Source organism: Lithobates pipiens, unplaced genomic scaffold (genome assembly GCF_037356315.1).
Source record: "Lithobates pipiens isolate NorthernLeopardFrog02 unplaced genomic scaffold, aLitPip1_a1.2 Scaffold_17, whole genome shotgun sequence".
Taxonomy (NCBI): Eukaryota; Metazoa; Chordata; class Amphibia; order Anura; family Ranidae; genus Lithobates; species Lithobates pipiens.
The window spans coordinates 2,870,142-2,886,500 of NW_027507755.1; the positions used below are offsets into that span (position 1 = coordinate 2,870,142).

Sequence of the window (16,359 nt, forward strand, 5' to 3'; positions counted from 1 at the left end):
CCACTCGTCTCTATACCATAGGAGGGCGGAAGCGACGTCAAAACGTCACTTCCGCCCATACCTCTTAAAGGTATATTTTTTTTTTAAAAATGTCAGATTTTTTTTTTTTTTTTTTTGCATTTTAGCCCAAATATGAGATCTGAGGACCTTTTGACCCCAGATCTCATATTTAAGAGGACCTGTCATGCTTTTTTCTATTACAAGGGATGTTTACATTCCTTGTAATAGGAATAAAAGTGATCCATTTTATTATTTTTTTTTTAAAAGTGTAAAAATAAATAAAATAAATTAAAATAAATAAGAAAAAAAAAAAAATTTTTTAAAACACCCCGTTACGACGAGCTTGCGCACAGAAGCGAGCGCATACGTGAGTAGCGCAAGCATATGAAAACGGTGGTCAAACCACATATGTGAGGTATCGCCGCGATCGGTAGAGCGAGAGCAATAATTCTAGCCCTAGACCTCCTCTGTAACGCAAAAAATGCAACCTGTAGAATTTTTTAAATGTCGCTTATGGAGATTTTTGAGGCTAAAAGTTTGACGCCATTCCACGAGCGGGCGCAATTTTGAAGCGTGACATGTTGGGTATCAATTTACTCGGCATACCATTATCTTTCACAGTATAAAAAAAAATTGGGCAAATTTTACTGTTGTCTTATTTTTTTATTCAAAAAAGTGATTTTTTTCCAAAAAAAGTGCGCTTCTAAGACCGCTGCGCAAATACGGTGTGAAAAAAAGTATTTCAATGACCGCCATTTTATTCTCTAGGGTGTTAGAAAAAAAACAATATAAAATGTTTGGGGGTTCTAAGTAATTTTCTAGCAAAAAAAACTGTTTTAAACATGGAAACACCAAGTCCGAAAAAGAGGCCTGGTCCTTAAGTGGTTAATTAGCCAGCAGGACTAGCTGACGAGTAGGAAATGAAGACCAGGTGATTCACTGTGGAATGAAGAGTACTGGCAATTAACCAACAGCTGAGCACAGAGGTCTGAGAAGGAAGGGCTGAGCCCAGCCCTGACAGATATGCAATCTTGCATGATCGTGCAATTGTCATTCAAAGTGCGACAGCACTGAAAGCTGAAAATTGGCCTGGGCAGGAAAGAGGTGAAACTGCCCAGTAGGCAAGTAGTTAATGTATTTCATGCATGCTATTTTGTAAAAGCTTCCTTTGTGTAGACATCCAAAAACACCTGAGACTGCTGCTGGGCACCGCCATCTTAGATGTGACATCAGCAGCCCCGGCAAACACACAGCTTTCACTCAAATGACATTCAGTAGTATTTCCTTTCACTCCTACCCCAGCAACAACATATAAGTTTATGTAAAAAGGTGAGTGGTGGAGAAGCCGGGATAGCACAGAAACTGAGCTTTTGGGGAGGAAGGGGAAATCAGGTACCCAAATTTGGCAGCAGCAGAAGCTCTCCCTTGCAAAGTTTTCTGGGACATATGGCAGGTCCTAGAAAACTTCAGGACCAGTCACAGACCGCAGCGCCTTTTGCACCTTGCCCATATTAGAGATGCCGGCACCGCCGAGGGAGGACACGGGGAGTACACCGCTGGACCATGGGACAGGTGAGTGGTTGTTTATTAAAAATTGGCAGCTATACTTTTTGTAGCTGCTGACTTTTAATACACAAATGACTGAAACTCTGCTTTAAACATTCCAGGAAGAGGAGAGAGCTATGTCTATGTCGCAAGGAAGGGGGGCTGTTTTAGGGAATTTACTAATTTGGTAATCAAATTTTCTAGGAAGTTTAAAGACAAATTGCAAGTAAATACAAATATTTTTTTCATACTTATTATAAAACCATTTCTTGGAGTCCATTGAGGGACACAGTATTTCAGAGAATGATGGGCTATACTGCTGCCTACAGGAAAACTGGACACTGCCAAACCCAAAATATTGTAACCTTCCTACTACCAGTTAAGGTGAAAAAGCCTAATGCCACGTACACACGACCAGACTTTCTGGCAGAATAGGTCCCATGGAATCATTCCGTCGGATAGTCCGATCGTGTGTGGGATAGTCCGATCCTTTTTCTTTAAAAGATTCAGACGGACCTAGAAATAGAACATGTTTCAAATCTGTCCGATGGACTCAAAACCGTTCGTCTGTATGCTGGTCCGACGGACCAAATACGACACAAGAACGTCATCACGTTCAAAACTAACGGACTTTCGCATTGACTTTAGCCCGTTCGTGTGTGGGCAAGTACATTCATTCGGAAGTCTGTCGTAGCTCCATCAAAAGTCCGTCGGGAAGACCGTCGGACCTTTTTTGCCGGAAAGTCCGGTCGTGTGTATGCGGCATTAAAAGCACTTACAGATCTAGTAGAGCACCCTCTACTAGACACAAATCCCTGACATAAATTTTAACTATTACTCACTTTACTCAAAACTGATTAACAAATGACTAGAATTAGGCTTTAAAAAGTTTTATAATCATCACAAACCTTCACACAGACTTTTCTTTGCCAAGGCGGCTTCTTTGTGGGAGTTGTATTTTACAATGGCGATATTTTTCATGTCTGCTAAAGGGCTGGCAAAGAGGGAAATTGTTTCTATGCCAGCGGTAATTTCACACAGGGCACTGGTTAACGTACTTTGATCCAAAATACAAGTAAGGCCATCTAGGATTAGCTCACACTTTTCTGTGCTTCTGCACACCATAATCTTGCAGCCGTTCTGTATTTGGTAGCCATTTAGTCGGCAGATGGCCAGACCTGCCTGCCGTTTGGTCAAATAGCGGGCGTAAGCAAATCCGCGGTTCAGGCCACTGAATGTCATCATTAACCGGAACTCAAAAAGTCTCCCAATGGTTTCAAAGAGAGGAATCAGCTTATCTTCATATATCTCTTGTGGGATGCTGCTAATGAAAACTTCTGTACCAAATGGAGGAGCTCCTACAACAAAACCTACCAGAAACAAAACAAAAAGTACAAAAAACAAACTTAGAAGGTTGCAAAGAAAAAATGTAAACTCACCCTTTCCCTAATTATTTTTTTATTTTATTTTTTAAATCAGAACAAGGTTTTATTTTAACACATTGAACACACACATTGAGTAACAAACAGCATTCTACCCCAATATCCTATCTATAATCAGGTCTACTGGGGCCAAACCTGGTGCATCAAGTCAACCTCAAACCCTCTCAAATTTAGCAGGGCATCCATGGTGCTGGTAAATAAGCTTTTCATATCTTAACGTAGTACCCATATTGTACCCTTTCCGTATTTCTGATTATTATGATATTGTTACACTAACCACACAAAGTCAGATTCATAATCACATGTGATTTGTTGGAATTACATTTACAAACAAATGAGTTGAGGGTGTACCTGATTTAGAAGTTGTTCAGACGTACAGGCAGGTAAAGAGCAGGTTTAATCTGCTTATATTTAACAACGCACTCTGCAGTCGCTCCAGAGCTTAGTGAATGAGGTGAAGCTTCACTTTGCAAAGAATACCCAATCACATGCAAGGAAATGTAACCACTTCAGCCCCAGAAGGTTTTACCCCCTTAATGACCAGGCCATTTTTTGTGATACAGCACTGTGTTAATTAAACTGACAATTGTGCGGTCGTGCAACGTTGTACCCAAATAAAATAGAATAGATGTCCTTTTTTTCCCACAAAGAGAGCGTTCTTTTGGTGGTATTTGATCACCTCTGCAGTTTTTATTTTTTGTGCTATAAACAAAAAAAGGCAGACAATTTTGAAAAAAAAACAATATTTTTTACTTTCTGCTATAATACACATCCCCCAAAAAAATGTAAAAATCAATAAGCGTATAATGATTGATATGCGCAAAAGTTATTGCGTCGTCTACAGACTAATATGGGATAGATTTATTGACTTTAAATTTTGTACTATTGTTTTTACTGGTAATGGCGGCGATCAATCATTTTTAGTGGGACTGGATATTGTGGCGGATAAATCTGACACGAAGTGACACTTTTTGGAAACCAGTGACACCAATACAGTGATCAGTGCTAAAAAAAAAAATGCACTGACACTGTATAAATGACACTGGCAGGGATGGGGTTAACATCAGGGGCAAGCAAAGGGTTAAGTGTGTTCCCTGGAAGTGTTTTCTAACTGTGTGGAGGATGGACTGACAGGAAGAACAGAGATTACCGTATATACTCGAGTATAAGCCGAGATTTTCAGCCTCTTTTTTGAGGCTGAAAGTGCCCCCCTCGGCTTATACTCGAGTCATCGCTGTCTGCCCGCTCGATCAGCGTGTCGAGCAGACAGACAGCGGCCATTCTATGATTCAAAAGCCGCGCCTCCGGCTCCGCCTTCGCCTGTGATAGGCGGAACACTGAATTTCCCAGCAGCCTGTGTTCCGCCTATCACGGGCATCGTCTCATCCTCGTACTACGGACGAGGATGATACGACGTCCGTGATAGGCGGAACACAGGCTGCTGGGAAATTCAGTGCTCCGCCTATCACAGGCGAAGGAGGAGGCGCGGCTTTTGAATTTTACAATGGCCGCCGACGAAGAGGGCACGGGACGGAGGCAAGGCACGGCACGGGACGGGACGGGACGAAGGCAAGGCACGACACGGGACGGAGGCTCGGGACAAAGGCTCGGGACACAGGTAGGCTGGACACACACACACACACACACACACACACACACACACACACACACACACACACACACACACACACACACCTGTACTGCCCACTAAACATGATGGGATTTTTGTCGTGGCTATGACGCAAAGTGGCTGCTGGATGGTCTTCTCTGTGTGGGTGGCCAGCGGGAATAAATCTGCGACTCAACTATTCCCTTTTCCCTGCCAAAGTGAATGGGTCCTCAGCCCTGGTTCACACTATATTGCCATGCAGCTAACACTGCAAACCCTATTCATTTCCGCACTGCGTTTTGCGATCTGCTGCGGGTGTAGGTGCAGGTAGGCTGGACACACACACACACACACACACACACACACACACACACGGATGGAGACACACACACACGGATGGATGGATGGATGGAGACACACACACACACAGGGATGGATGGATACACACACACACAGGGATGGATGGATGGATGGAGACACACACACACAGGGATGGATGGATGGATGGATGGAGACACACACACACAGGGATGGATGGATGGATGGATGGAGACACACACACACAGGGATGGATGGATGGATGGACACACACACACACAGGGATGGATGGACGGACACACAGGGATGGACGGACACACAGGGATGGACGGACACACACACAGGGATGGACAGGCATGTCTCACCCTCGGCTTATACACGAGTCAATAAGTTTGCCAGTTTTTTTGGGGGTAAATTGGGGGCCTCGGCTTATATTCGGGTCGGCCTATACTCGAGTATATACGGTATGTTCCTGCTTACAAGGAACAGAAGACCTTTGTGTACTTCCCTGTCAGAAAGGGAATCTGCCTTGTTTACATAGACATAGATCCCTGTTCTGCCTCTCTGTGGATCGCGGGTGGCTGGCGGACATCGCAAACCAATATATGCTTATTGCGATTTTTTTTTACCAAAAAGATGTAGAAGAATACATATCGGCCTAAACTGAGGAAAAAAAATAGTTTTTTTTTTATTTGTGATGCTTATAGCAAAAAGTAAAAAATATATATATTTTTTTCAAACTTATCGCTCTTCTTTTGTTTATAGCGCAAAAAATAAAAACCGCAGAGGTGATCAAATACCACCAAAAGAAAGCTCCATTTGGGGAAAAAATTATAAAAATGTAATTTGGGTACAGTGTCGCATGACCGTGCAATTGTTATTCAAAGTGCAACAGCGCTGAAAACTGAAAATTGGCTTGGGCAAGAAGGGGGCAAAAATGTCCTGTATTGAAGTAGTTAAAGTGATTGAAAGGCCTCATGTACACTGCTGCTGGTAAACAGATGTTTAGGAGCAATTGGGCATGTTTTTCAACTGCTCCTGCACTCTCCTCTATGTTATGTCATCAGTACATGTACACAGGGTCGTTTAGAGGCTTTTTTTGGAACGCACAATAATGGGATGAGAAGAGGCATTTCAAGCGCCAAACACTTCTAAACGTGGCTAAACGCTATAAATCGCGTTTAGCCACTTACAGGCGTTTTTTTTATTTTTCGCGATCTTAAAAAAAATATCTTTTTCTTTTCTTTCAAACGCTTCTAAGCGCAAACACGACAAAACCCCGCTAAATGTGGCATGTAAATGCGGCAAAATGGATGTTTTAAACGTTGGTTACTATCTGTCAAGTTAAATTGTTCAGGAGAGGTTGTAAAAACGTACCGTGTACATGAAGCCTACAGGATTTTGTTTTGTTTTTAAATAAAAAAACTTGTCATACACACCTGCTCTGTGCAAGGGTTATGCACAGAGAAGCCCCGATCCTCCTTTTCTGGGGTCCCCTCTTCATCGGGTGCCTCCACGGAGAGCTGCTTTCCATGGAGGCACTCGTGTGGGCGCGCTCCCGAGTCCTGCTGCTGCGTCCATTGACACAATGGCTCCTGCTGCTATCAATCTATCCAATGAGAACCTGTGGCTAGAGCTGCTGGGCTTGTCCTTGATATTTGAACTATTGGGTTCAGGTAAACAAAAGGGGGGCAGCTGCAGCACAGAAGGTTTTTTCACCTTAATGCACAGAATGCATTAAAGTGAAAAACCAAGACTTTACAATGCATTTAGACCCCTTTCACACCTGTGCGACTTGTCCTGCGACTTGGGAGTGCAAAGTCGCATGACAAGTCTTACCCCACAATTCCCAAGGATAACCATTCATATCTGTGTGACTTCAAGTCGCAGCGACTTCAAAGTCCCTGCACTACTTTGGTCCGACTTTGATGCCAGCTGAGGTGCATAGTTTTACACAGGCATTCCCTGAAATCACGTCAAAATCGCAGTAAAATTGCTGCAGTGTTTAAGGGACCTAAATCATCTCTTGTACCATACCCGACCTGTAGTCTCTAACCATTCCCTCCTGCATGTCTGCAGTCTCTGACAGTTTTTTGTTTAGCATGACATTTACCAAATATTATGTGTGGCCCTTTGGTCAGGGAACACACTTGATGCCTCTTACATCAAGTAAGCTGATCATCACTGGTATAGGGTCTACTGTTTGGCACAGTTTAGACAATAGGGACACTTTATTTTTATTTTTTTATTACTTTGTGTGCCAAATTCAATTTGCTAACTCCTGCTAAAGGAAGTTCTGAAGTAGCATGAAGGGAAGAATGGAGTCATCTGGGCTGCAGTGTAATATTTTCCTAAATTGGGGACACTAAGCCCTGTGAGCATTTTGTGTCAGTGCATGATGGGGGCAACTAGATGTGACTTCTGTGGTAAAAAAAAATGTATTTTCCATTTTTTTTTTTCACTGCTCGATGCGAAGGCTATGCAATGGGATAGGTATCAGCAGAACACAGTAAAAATACAATAGCTTGGAGAGATACAACATTTTAACCACTTAACAACCGGATGATTTACCCCCCTTCATGACAAGACCATATTTTTGGATAGACCACTGCGTTAATTAAACTGACAATTGCGTGGTCATGCAACACTGTTCCTAAATAAAATGTATGGGATTTTTTTCCCCCACAAATAGAGCTTCCTTTTGGTAGTATTTGATCACCTCTTCGGTTTTTATTTTTTGCGCTATAAACAAAAGGAGACCAAAATATTTTAAGAAAAAAAACCTATATTTTTTACTTTCTACAGCTACAATGCAGCTTGATAACTCTAGGAGGGCGTACATTGATGTCCCCCCAGAATCACGCTCCCGCACACCCCCCAGAGGACCCAGTGCATCACAGATCATTTTTTGCATTTTTTGAATCACAGAGCTGACTTCCTAAAATTTAAATCAGTCATATCTCTTAAGAAATTTCACAAATGTAATGACTGTTTAGTGTATTGTGTGGGGGGTGTACTAATGGGGATTTTTTTTTTGTTTAATCCTGGAGTTCTGCTTTAAAGAGGAAGTAAACCCTGATGGGTTTACTTCCTCTTTTTTTCCCTGCAAAGGTAAAGCATAATGGACTACTATGCATCGCATAGTAGCTCATTATGTGTCACTTACCTGACACAGGAGCCAGCGAAGTCGCCGCTGATCCCTGTAGTCCGCCGCGTCCATCTTGCTGGTGGCGTCTCGCAGCTCCGACCAATGACAGCGGCGAAGCCGCGATGACGTCACTCCCGCGCATGCGCACGGGAGTCGCGCCTCGCAGCTCCGCCGCTGTCATGCGGCGAGGCCGCGATGACGTCACTCCCGCGCATGCGCACGGGAGTCGACAAATTTGGCAAATCCATTCTTGGACTTGCCGCATTTAGTGCGCATGCGCGCCGCTGTCTACGGCGCATGCGCCGTAGACAGCGGTGCCCATTTTCGGGCAAATATCTCCTAAACCATATAGGTTTAGGAGATATTACTTGGACCTACAGGTAAGCCTTAATCTAGGCTTACCTGTAGGTCAAAGTTGTTTGGAAGGGTTTACTTCCATTTTAAGTAAAGGCAGATAATTTGCCCGAAAAATATAGTCATAAGAAGGGGTTATATTAATGTTAAGGTAGGGCAGAGAAGGCCAAGCTTGGCTTTATAGGAAAATTTAAGATATGCAGACAAATTCAGCTGCCTTAATCTCGGCATCTGTTTATCTTTCCCATCTGTGGCTTCCTCTGACTGTACTTTTCGCTTATGCATTTCTTCCGCCCATACTCAGGCTGAAGGGCCCAGGTTTGTGATTGAGACAATCAGTACTCGTTATATTGCAGTGCACCTGTAGAGACACTTACAGTATCAAATTACCCAATACATAGCTGTCAGCAATTTCAAATGAACCTGTGGGGAAAATTAGCTTAGTAAACAGCTGCAGCAAACAGCTGACAGTATTCATTGTCACAAAATATCTTTTGTTTTACAATGCGTCACTCCAGCATGAACTGGATTCTTATGGTCGGTATCTGCCGGACGCCTCTCATGCGGTAATGGCACTCAGGCAATGGACAGCAAGGTGAGTGGAGGTACTTCAAGGGGCTTTAGACTAAGCTAGAGAAATAAATCGGAAAACACAAGATAAGTGCTGAGCATCTTCTGTCAGCTGTTACAGATGTTAGTTTATTAGTTTCATTTTTCCCTTAGGCTCACTTTATAATATTGTTCAATCAAATACTACCTCTGAGCAGACGCATTACACCCAATATTGTCCCAAAGCGTCCCAGCACACTATATAACCAATTATGATAGAATTATTAAAATTAAACATAAGGAAGAAGTAAAAACTCTGTAATGTTTTATTGCTATCCGGGGCTCCCTCAGGGAGATTTGCCTTCACTTCCTGTTCTTGTGACATTTTAGCAGACAGGAAGTAAAGGGTAGAGTATGGGAAGGCTAGAAAACTGTGTCAGATTTATTTCTGTGTCCACTTTGCAGATTGTTGCAGAGTTCTAAAACTCCCCCATTCTATGCAATATTAGATAATATGGTAATGGCTTTACATACACTTTAACCCTTTTGCTGCCAGATTCATTTTTGAGCAAACATTTTAACCACCTCAGTATCGGGCAATTTCACCCCTCACCCCTCCTGCCCAGGCCTAATTTTCAGTTTTGAAAGATAATTACCCAGTCATGCAACACTGTACCCATATGAAATAATTATTATTGTTTTGAGACAAATAGAGCTTTCTTTTTGTATTTAATCACCACTGGGTTTTTTATTTTTGTTAAAGAAGACAGAACATTTGAGGGGGAAAAAAATGTTTTTCGTAGTTTCTGTTATAAAATTTTGCAAATAAGTAATTTTTCTTCGTAAACTTTGACCAAAATTTATGCTGCTACATTTCTGTGATAAAAATAACCCATGTATATTATTTGGTCTGTGTGAAAGCTATATAGTCTACAAGCTATGGTGCCAGTTAGGGTTGCACTGATATCGATACTAGTAATGCAGGGCTTGACAAATCCCAGGCGCCAGAAATTGTGCCCTGGCGCCTGGGTTTTTGTCACTGACAGGTGCCTCTGTTGCTCTGTTTCTGGTGCCTCCAGACACAGAGCACTGTCTGGTAGTCGGGATGGAGCAGGAAGAGAGCGGCTCAGCAGCCTCTGACATCCTCCTCCCTTCTCCACACACTGTTGGCAGAGCAGCGCCGCAGTGTGTGAAAATGTATGTAAAGAGGAGCTGTCAAAACTGAGGCTGAATATCGGGATGGGCGGGACCCGGGATGGGCGGGACCCGGGGTGGGCGGGACCCGGGGTGGGCGGGACCCGGGGTGGGCGGGACCCAGCTTTTCAACATCAGCCAATGGGATGAGATCTGGGCGGGTCGATACGTGTATGTGGCCCCTCCCCTTTCTTAAGCAGCCCAATCATTGGCTGGATAGCTGCCGGTCCCGCCCAACCCGGGTCCCGCCCACCTCTGACATCACGCTGAATGTGTCAGCTCCTCTCTCTCTCTCCATACAGTTTCACACAGTGCAGCACTGCAGGGAGCATTCAGTTTCACAGTTACACTATCGGCTGTGAAACCTGCCAGTGCCATCCAGTGCCACCTGCCAATGCCAGTTAGTGCCACCTGCCAATGCCAGTTAGTGCCAACCAGTGCAATCCAGTGCCACTTGCCAATCAGTGCCAGTTAGTGCCACCTGCCATTGCCAACCAGTGCCACCTGCCAGTGCCAACCAGTGCAATCCAGTGCCACTTGTCAATCAGTGCCAACATGTGCCAGTGCCACCCATTACCACCTGCCAGTGCAATCCAGTGCCACCTGCCAATGCCAGTTAGTGCCACCTGCCAATGCCACCTGCCAGTGCCCCCTGCCAGTGCCATCTATCAGTGCCACCTGCCATCCAGTGCCACCTGCCAGTGCCACCCAGTGCCACCTGCCAATGCCAGTTAGTGCCACCTGCCAATGCAATCCAGTGCCACCTGCCAAAGCAATCCAGTGCCACCTGCCAATGTCAGTTAGTGCCACCTGCCAATGCCATCTGCCACTGTCACTTGCCAGTGCCAACCAGTGCCACCTGCCAGTGCCAACCAGTGCAATCCTGTGCCAGTGCCAACCAGTGCAATCCTGTGCCAGTGCCACTTGCCAATCAGTGCCAACCTGTGCCACGTGCCAACCATTGCCACCTGCCAGTGCCACCTGCCAGTGCCAACCAGTGCAATCCTGTGCCAGTGCCAACCAGTGCAATCCTGTGCCAGTGCCACTTGCCAATCAGTGCCAACCTGTGCCACGTGCCAACCATTGCCACCTGCCAGTGCCACCTGCCAGTGCAATCCAGTGCCACCTGCCAGTGCCAGTTAGTGTCATCTGCCAATGCCATCTGCCAGTGCCAACCAGTGCCACCTGCCAGTGCAATCCAGTGCCACTTGCCAATTTGTGCCACCCATTGCCACCTGCCAGTGCAATCCCGTGCCACCTGCCAATGCCTTCCAGTGCCACCTGCCAGTGCCATCTGCCAGTGCCAGTTAGTGCCATCTGCCAGTGCCAGTTAGTGCCACTTGCCAATCTGTGCCACCCATTGCCACCTGCCAGTGCAATCCACTGCCACCTGCCAATGCCAGTTAGTGCCACCTGCCAGTTAGTGCTACCTGCCAGTGCCAAGCAGTGCTACCTGCCAGTGCCAAGCAGTGCCATCCAGTGCCACCTGCCAGTGCCAGTTAGTGCCACCTGCCAATGCCATCTGTCAGTGCCACGTGCCACCTTCCAGTGCCACCTGCCAATGGCAGTTATTGCCACCTGCCAATGCCAGTAATTTCCACCTACCAGTTAGTGCCACCTGCCAGTGCCATCCAGTGCCACCTGCCAGTGCAAATCCAGTGCCACCAGCCAATGGCAGTTAATGCCACTTGCCAGTTAGTGCCACTTGCCAATTAGTGCCATCCAGTGCCACCTGCCAGTGCCAGTTAGTGCCATCTACCAATGCCATCTGCCAGTGCCACCTGCCAGTGCAATCCAGTGCCACTTTGCCAATCTGTGCCACCCATTTCCACCTGCCAGTGCCACCTGCCAATGCCAGTTAGTGCCACCTGCCAGTGCCAAGCAGTGCAACCTGCCAGTTAGTGCAATCCAGTGCCAATGACAGTCAGTGCCACCTGCCAATGCTGCCCATCAGTGCCACCTGCCAATGCTGCCCATCAGTGCCACCTGTCAGTTCCCATTAGTGGCACCTCAGTGCTGCCTATTGGTGCCCATCAGTGCTACCTGTCAGTGTCCATCAGTTACAACCTCAATGCCACCCCATCAGTGTCCATTAGTGCAGCCTATGAAAGCACATCAGTGAAGGAGAAAAAAAACTTTTTTGCAAAATCTTATAACAAAAACAAAAGTTTTTTTTTTTTTTATATTGTCTTTCTCTTGGTACCAGGTATAAGCAACTCTTATTGTCCGATGAACCAGACATGCAGTTCTGGCTCCTAACTTTTTCAGCTGGCTCCTAGATTCCAAGCAAATTTGTCAAGCCCTGTAGTAATGGTATCGGTGCTGAAACTGAGCATTTGCACGAGTACTTGCAAATGCTCTGATGCCTAATCCGATACCTGGGCACTCAGGGGGTGATCAGTGCAGCGGTGGGGGGCGTTACTCAGTTCTCCCTGTATAGATTTCAATAAAGCAGCTTACAGCCGCCTCTCCTCATCTCCCTCCCTTCAGCTGCCCAATTGAAATCTATACAGGGAGATAGATGTTTGTAACTCCCCCACCGCCGCACCGATCACCCCCGAATGTGTATCCTCCTCTATGCTCCTAAGCATGTCCTTCTTCTCGCCCCATGTCCTCCTCTGCTCCTTCTCCACTCCCCCTCAATGTCCTCCTCCACTCCTTCTTGGCTCCCCCTCCGCGTCCTCCTCCATGTTCTTCTCCGCTCCCCCTCTGCGTCCTCCTCCATGTTCTTCTCGGCTCCCCCTCTGCGTCCTCCTCCATGTTCTTCTCTGCTCCCCCTCCGTGTCCTCCTCCACTCCTTCTCGGCTCTGCCTCTGTGTCCTTCTCCAATCATCCTTCTCGGCTCCATGTCCTCCTCCAATCCCTCTCAGAAACTGTGTTTATGATGCTTCTGTTTAAGAATTGAGAGGAGCCACTGTCTTCTGTCCATTCATCTTCAGTGCAGCTGGGGCTACAGAGAAAGGGATTGGGGAATCCGTGTCCTCAGTCCCTTTGCCTGTCTCAAAGGGGAGATAGTAGGGGTCTATTTAGAGAATATATATATATATATATATATATATATATATAAAGACATTAAAAAAGTATTGAGAGTTGGCATCAGTACTTGTAGTGACGGCCAAACTCATTTCTTGTGGTCCTAACATGCCAAGACAGTACAAATACCCCTGCCGATGTAAACAGCATCTCCCCATTCTGCCTAGCAACAAGTGACACTGATCTCTGCTTCATGTGATTGGAGCAGAGATCAGTGTTAACTGAGACATAGCCCAGCCCCCCACAGTTAGTCATACACCCCTAGGACACACTTAACCCCTACACTGCCACCCCTGGTTAACCCCTTCACTGTCAGTGTCATTTACACATTTACGCAGGAATCAGTGCATTTGTATAGCACTGATTGTTGTATAAATGACAATGGTCCCAAAAATGTGTCCGCCATAATTTCGCAGTCACAATAAAAATAAATAAATAAATAATAAATAAATTTTAAAAAAAATCGCTGATCGCCGCCATTACTAGTAAAAAAAAAAATATTTATAAAAATGCCATAAAACGACCCCCTATTTTGTAAACGCTATAAATTTTACGAAAACCAATCAATAATTGCTTATTGTGGTTTTTTTTTACCAAACATATATAGAAGAATACGTAATCGGCCTAAACTGAGGAAATTTTTTTTTTTTAATATTTATGGGGGATATTTATTATAGCAAAAAGTAAAAAAAATTTGTTTTTTTCAAAATTGTCACTCTATTTTTGTTTATAGTGCAAAAAATGAAAACCGCAGGGGTGATCAAATACCACCAAAAGAAAACTCTATTTGTGGGGAAAAAAAGGACGTGAATTTTGTTTGGGAGCCACGTTGCATGACTGCGCAATTGTCAGTTAAAGCGACACTGCCGAATCGCAAAAAGTGGTCTGGTCTTAAGCCAGCAAAATGGTCCGGTCTGAAAGTGGTTAATGAATAAAAAATAAAAAAACACTAACCAGTAAAGTTAGCCCATTTTTGTTTTGTATAATGTGAAAGATTTTACGTCGTGAGAATCATGATCTTTTTATTCTAAGAAAAAAAAATTGTGATTCTCATTTTGGCCAGAATCGTGCAGCTTTAGCCTGAAGATTAGTTAAAACCCCCAAATATTACATATTTTCTGAAAGCAAAGAACATCAATGGCGGGGCGTGGCCAAGAGAGGCATGTGAGCAGATGTGTCTCACAGAGCTCCCGGGTAATATCCTGTACCGATCCTTGTCCCGGCCAGAACCAACACCGGACAGCGTAAGCACCGGAACCTGAGAGCACCCAAACGGACCCCTGCAGAACGGTATGCTGATCAGGAAACAGCTTGAGGACAGCATGGACCCTGAAGCCCAAAATGGCGGCTCCCAAAAAGTACGAGGGGACAAGTCAAAAGAGGCTCGTAAGACTCACCCTAAAACCCCTAAGCACCCGGGTAAAAAGGCTCCCAGGGTCATGGTATATTACACCCAGAAGTTGAATGGAGCACTGCTGCAGTCTCCCGAGGAGGATCTGGAAGCTACCCCAGCTTTAGTCAATGCTGCAGGGGAAGGAACAGCCTCCATGCTGAGCTGAATGCAAAAATTTGGATTCGGGCATGTATTGCTGTCATGGGTACAGCTACTCTACTCCTCCCCTAAATCACTGATTAGAGAGGCGGGTCACGTATCATCCACCTTTCCCCTTCATAGGGGGACCCGACAGGGATGCCCTCTGTCTCCTCTCTTGTTCGCCATAGCTATAGTGCCTCTGGCAGCCTTGATCCACTCTAATTATTTAATTACAGGATTTAAATATGGTCTGATCCATGAAAACTATGCTGTTACTGGGAGACACAGAGGGCTCCCTGAAGGAAGCCATGACGATTATTAAAAAAAAAAATTGGAGAGTTTTCAGGCCTAGTAATCAATTGGTCAAAATCATCAATCATGCTACTAGACTCTGCCTCTGGCAGTCTGGGTCCCACAATCCAGGACATTCCCATTACCATTAAATTCAAATACTTAGATGTGTACGTCACCCCGCAGCCAAGAGAATACGTTTTGCTTAAAGTGGTGTTCCCATCCAAAAAAAATAAATGAAAAGTCAGCATCTACAAATACTGCAGCTGCTGACTTTTAATAATTGGACACTTACCTGTCCCACGGTCCAGCGATGCGGGGGGTTCGGAGCCCCGCGCAATCATCTGGGACCTGTCACGTGTCCCAGATGATTGACAAGAGGGAGGGGGCAGAGCTGAGCCCTTCCTGCGCCGAGAAGTGACGTCAAGAGCCCAGGCAGAGCTGGGCAGAGCTGGAGGCAGACTTCGAGGGACCCCCTAGCAACAGCCATTTAAAAGTGAGTGAAAAAAAATAAAAAATTCCAAATGTTTATTTTTATTTTTTTTAGGCATACTCATGAATTATTATTATTTTGTGGGTGGAACACCACTTTAATATGTGTCCATTACTCATCAAGGAAAAAATCTAAGTATGGTCCAAACTAAAAATGTCAAAGGAAGGCAGAGTAAATTTAACAAAAATTGTATTTATGCCACAGCTCCTACCGTATTTGCCGGCGTATAAGACGACCCGGCATATAAGACGACCCCCTAAAAACCTGCACAGTTAAAATGTTTTGCCCGTACTCACCGTTTAAGACGACCCCCGATTCCGAGGCTTCCGACGCTTCATATCCCTCTTCTTCTTCGTTCTTGCTGGAGCCATTTCCTTCTTCCTTCTGGTGCTGGAGCCAATCACGGCGAGCAATGTATTCTATTAATGAATACAAAGCCTGCTGGGATTGGCGGAGGCTGTTACATCATCAGCCCGCGCCTCACTCTCAAAGCCAATCGGAGCAGGCTACTGTGTGTAGCCTGCGCGGATTGGCAGAGATTGCTGCTCCAATCCGAGCAGGCTCTGTATTCATTTGAATACATCGCTCACTGGGATTGGTTCAGTGGTATATACTGTATGTAGCCGAAGCTACATACAGTATTACCGGACAGCCAGAAGGCATCCCAGCAGCGGACCCGGCGTATAAGACGACCCCTCCTTTTTGCTCAGTTTTTTTAAGTGTAAAAGGTCGTCTTATACGCCGGCAAATACGGTATATATGCTCCATAATACACCCATGGTGGTGCCCCCTAGAATATTCTAGATTATGTATCATTTATTCCATATTCAGATCATTTCTTTGGCTCGA

The 16,359-nt window shown here is 45.1% G+C and overlaps 1 protein-coding gene across 1 annotated transcript in view; it reads right to left on the minus strand.

Annotated features, from left to right (window-relative positions):
* The window catches only part of LOC143986620 (dead end protein homolog 1-like), an 84,734-nt gene that overhangs the window by 17,698 nt on the left and 50,677 nt on the right, over positions 1-16,359 (minus strand). The window contains exon 4 of the mRNA XM_077485033.1: positions 2,454-2,915. Coding sequence (XP_077341159.1) covers positions 2,454-2,915 — 462 coding nt within the window. The remainder of the gene's footprint in view (positions 1-2,453; positions 2,916-16,359) is intronic.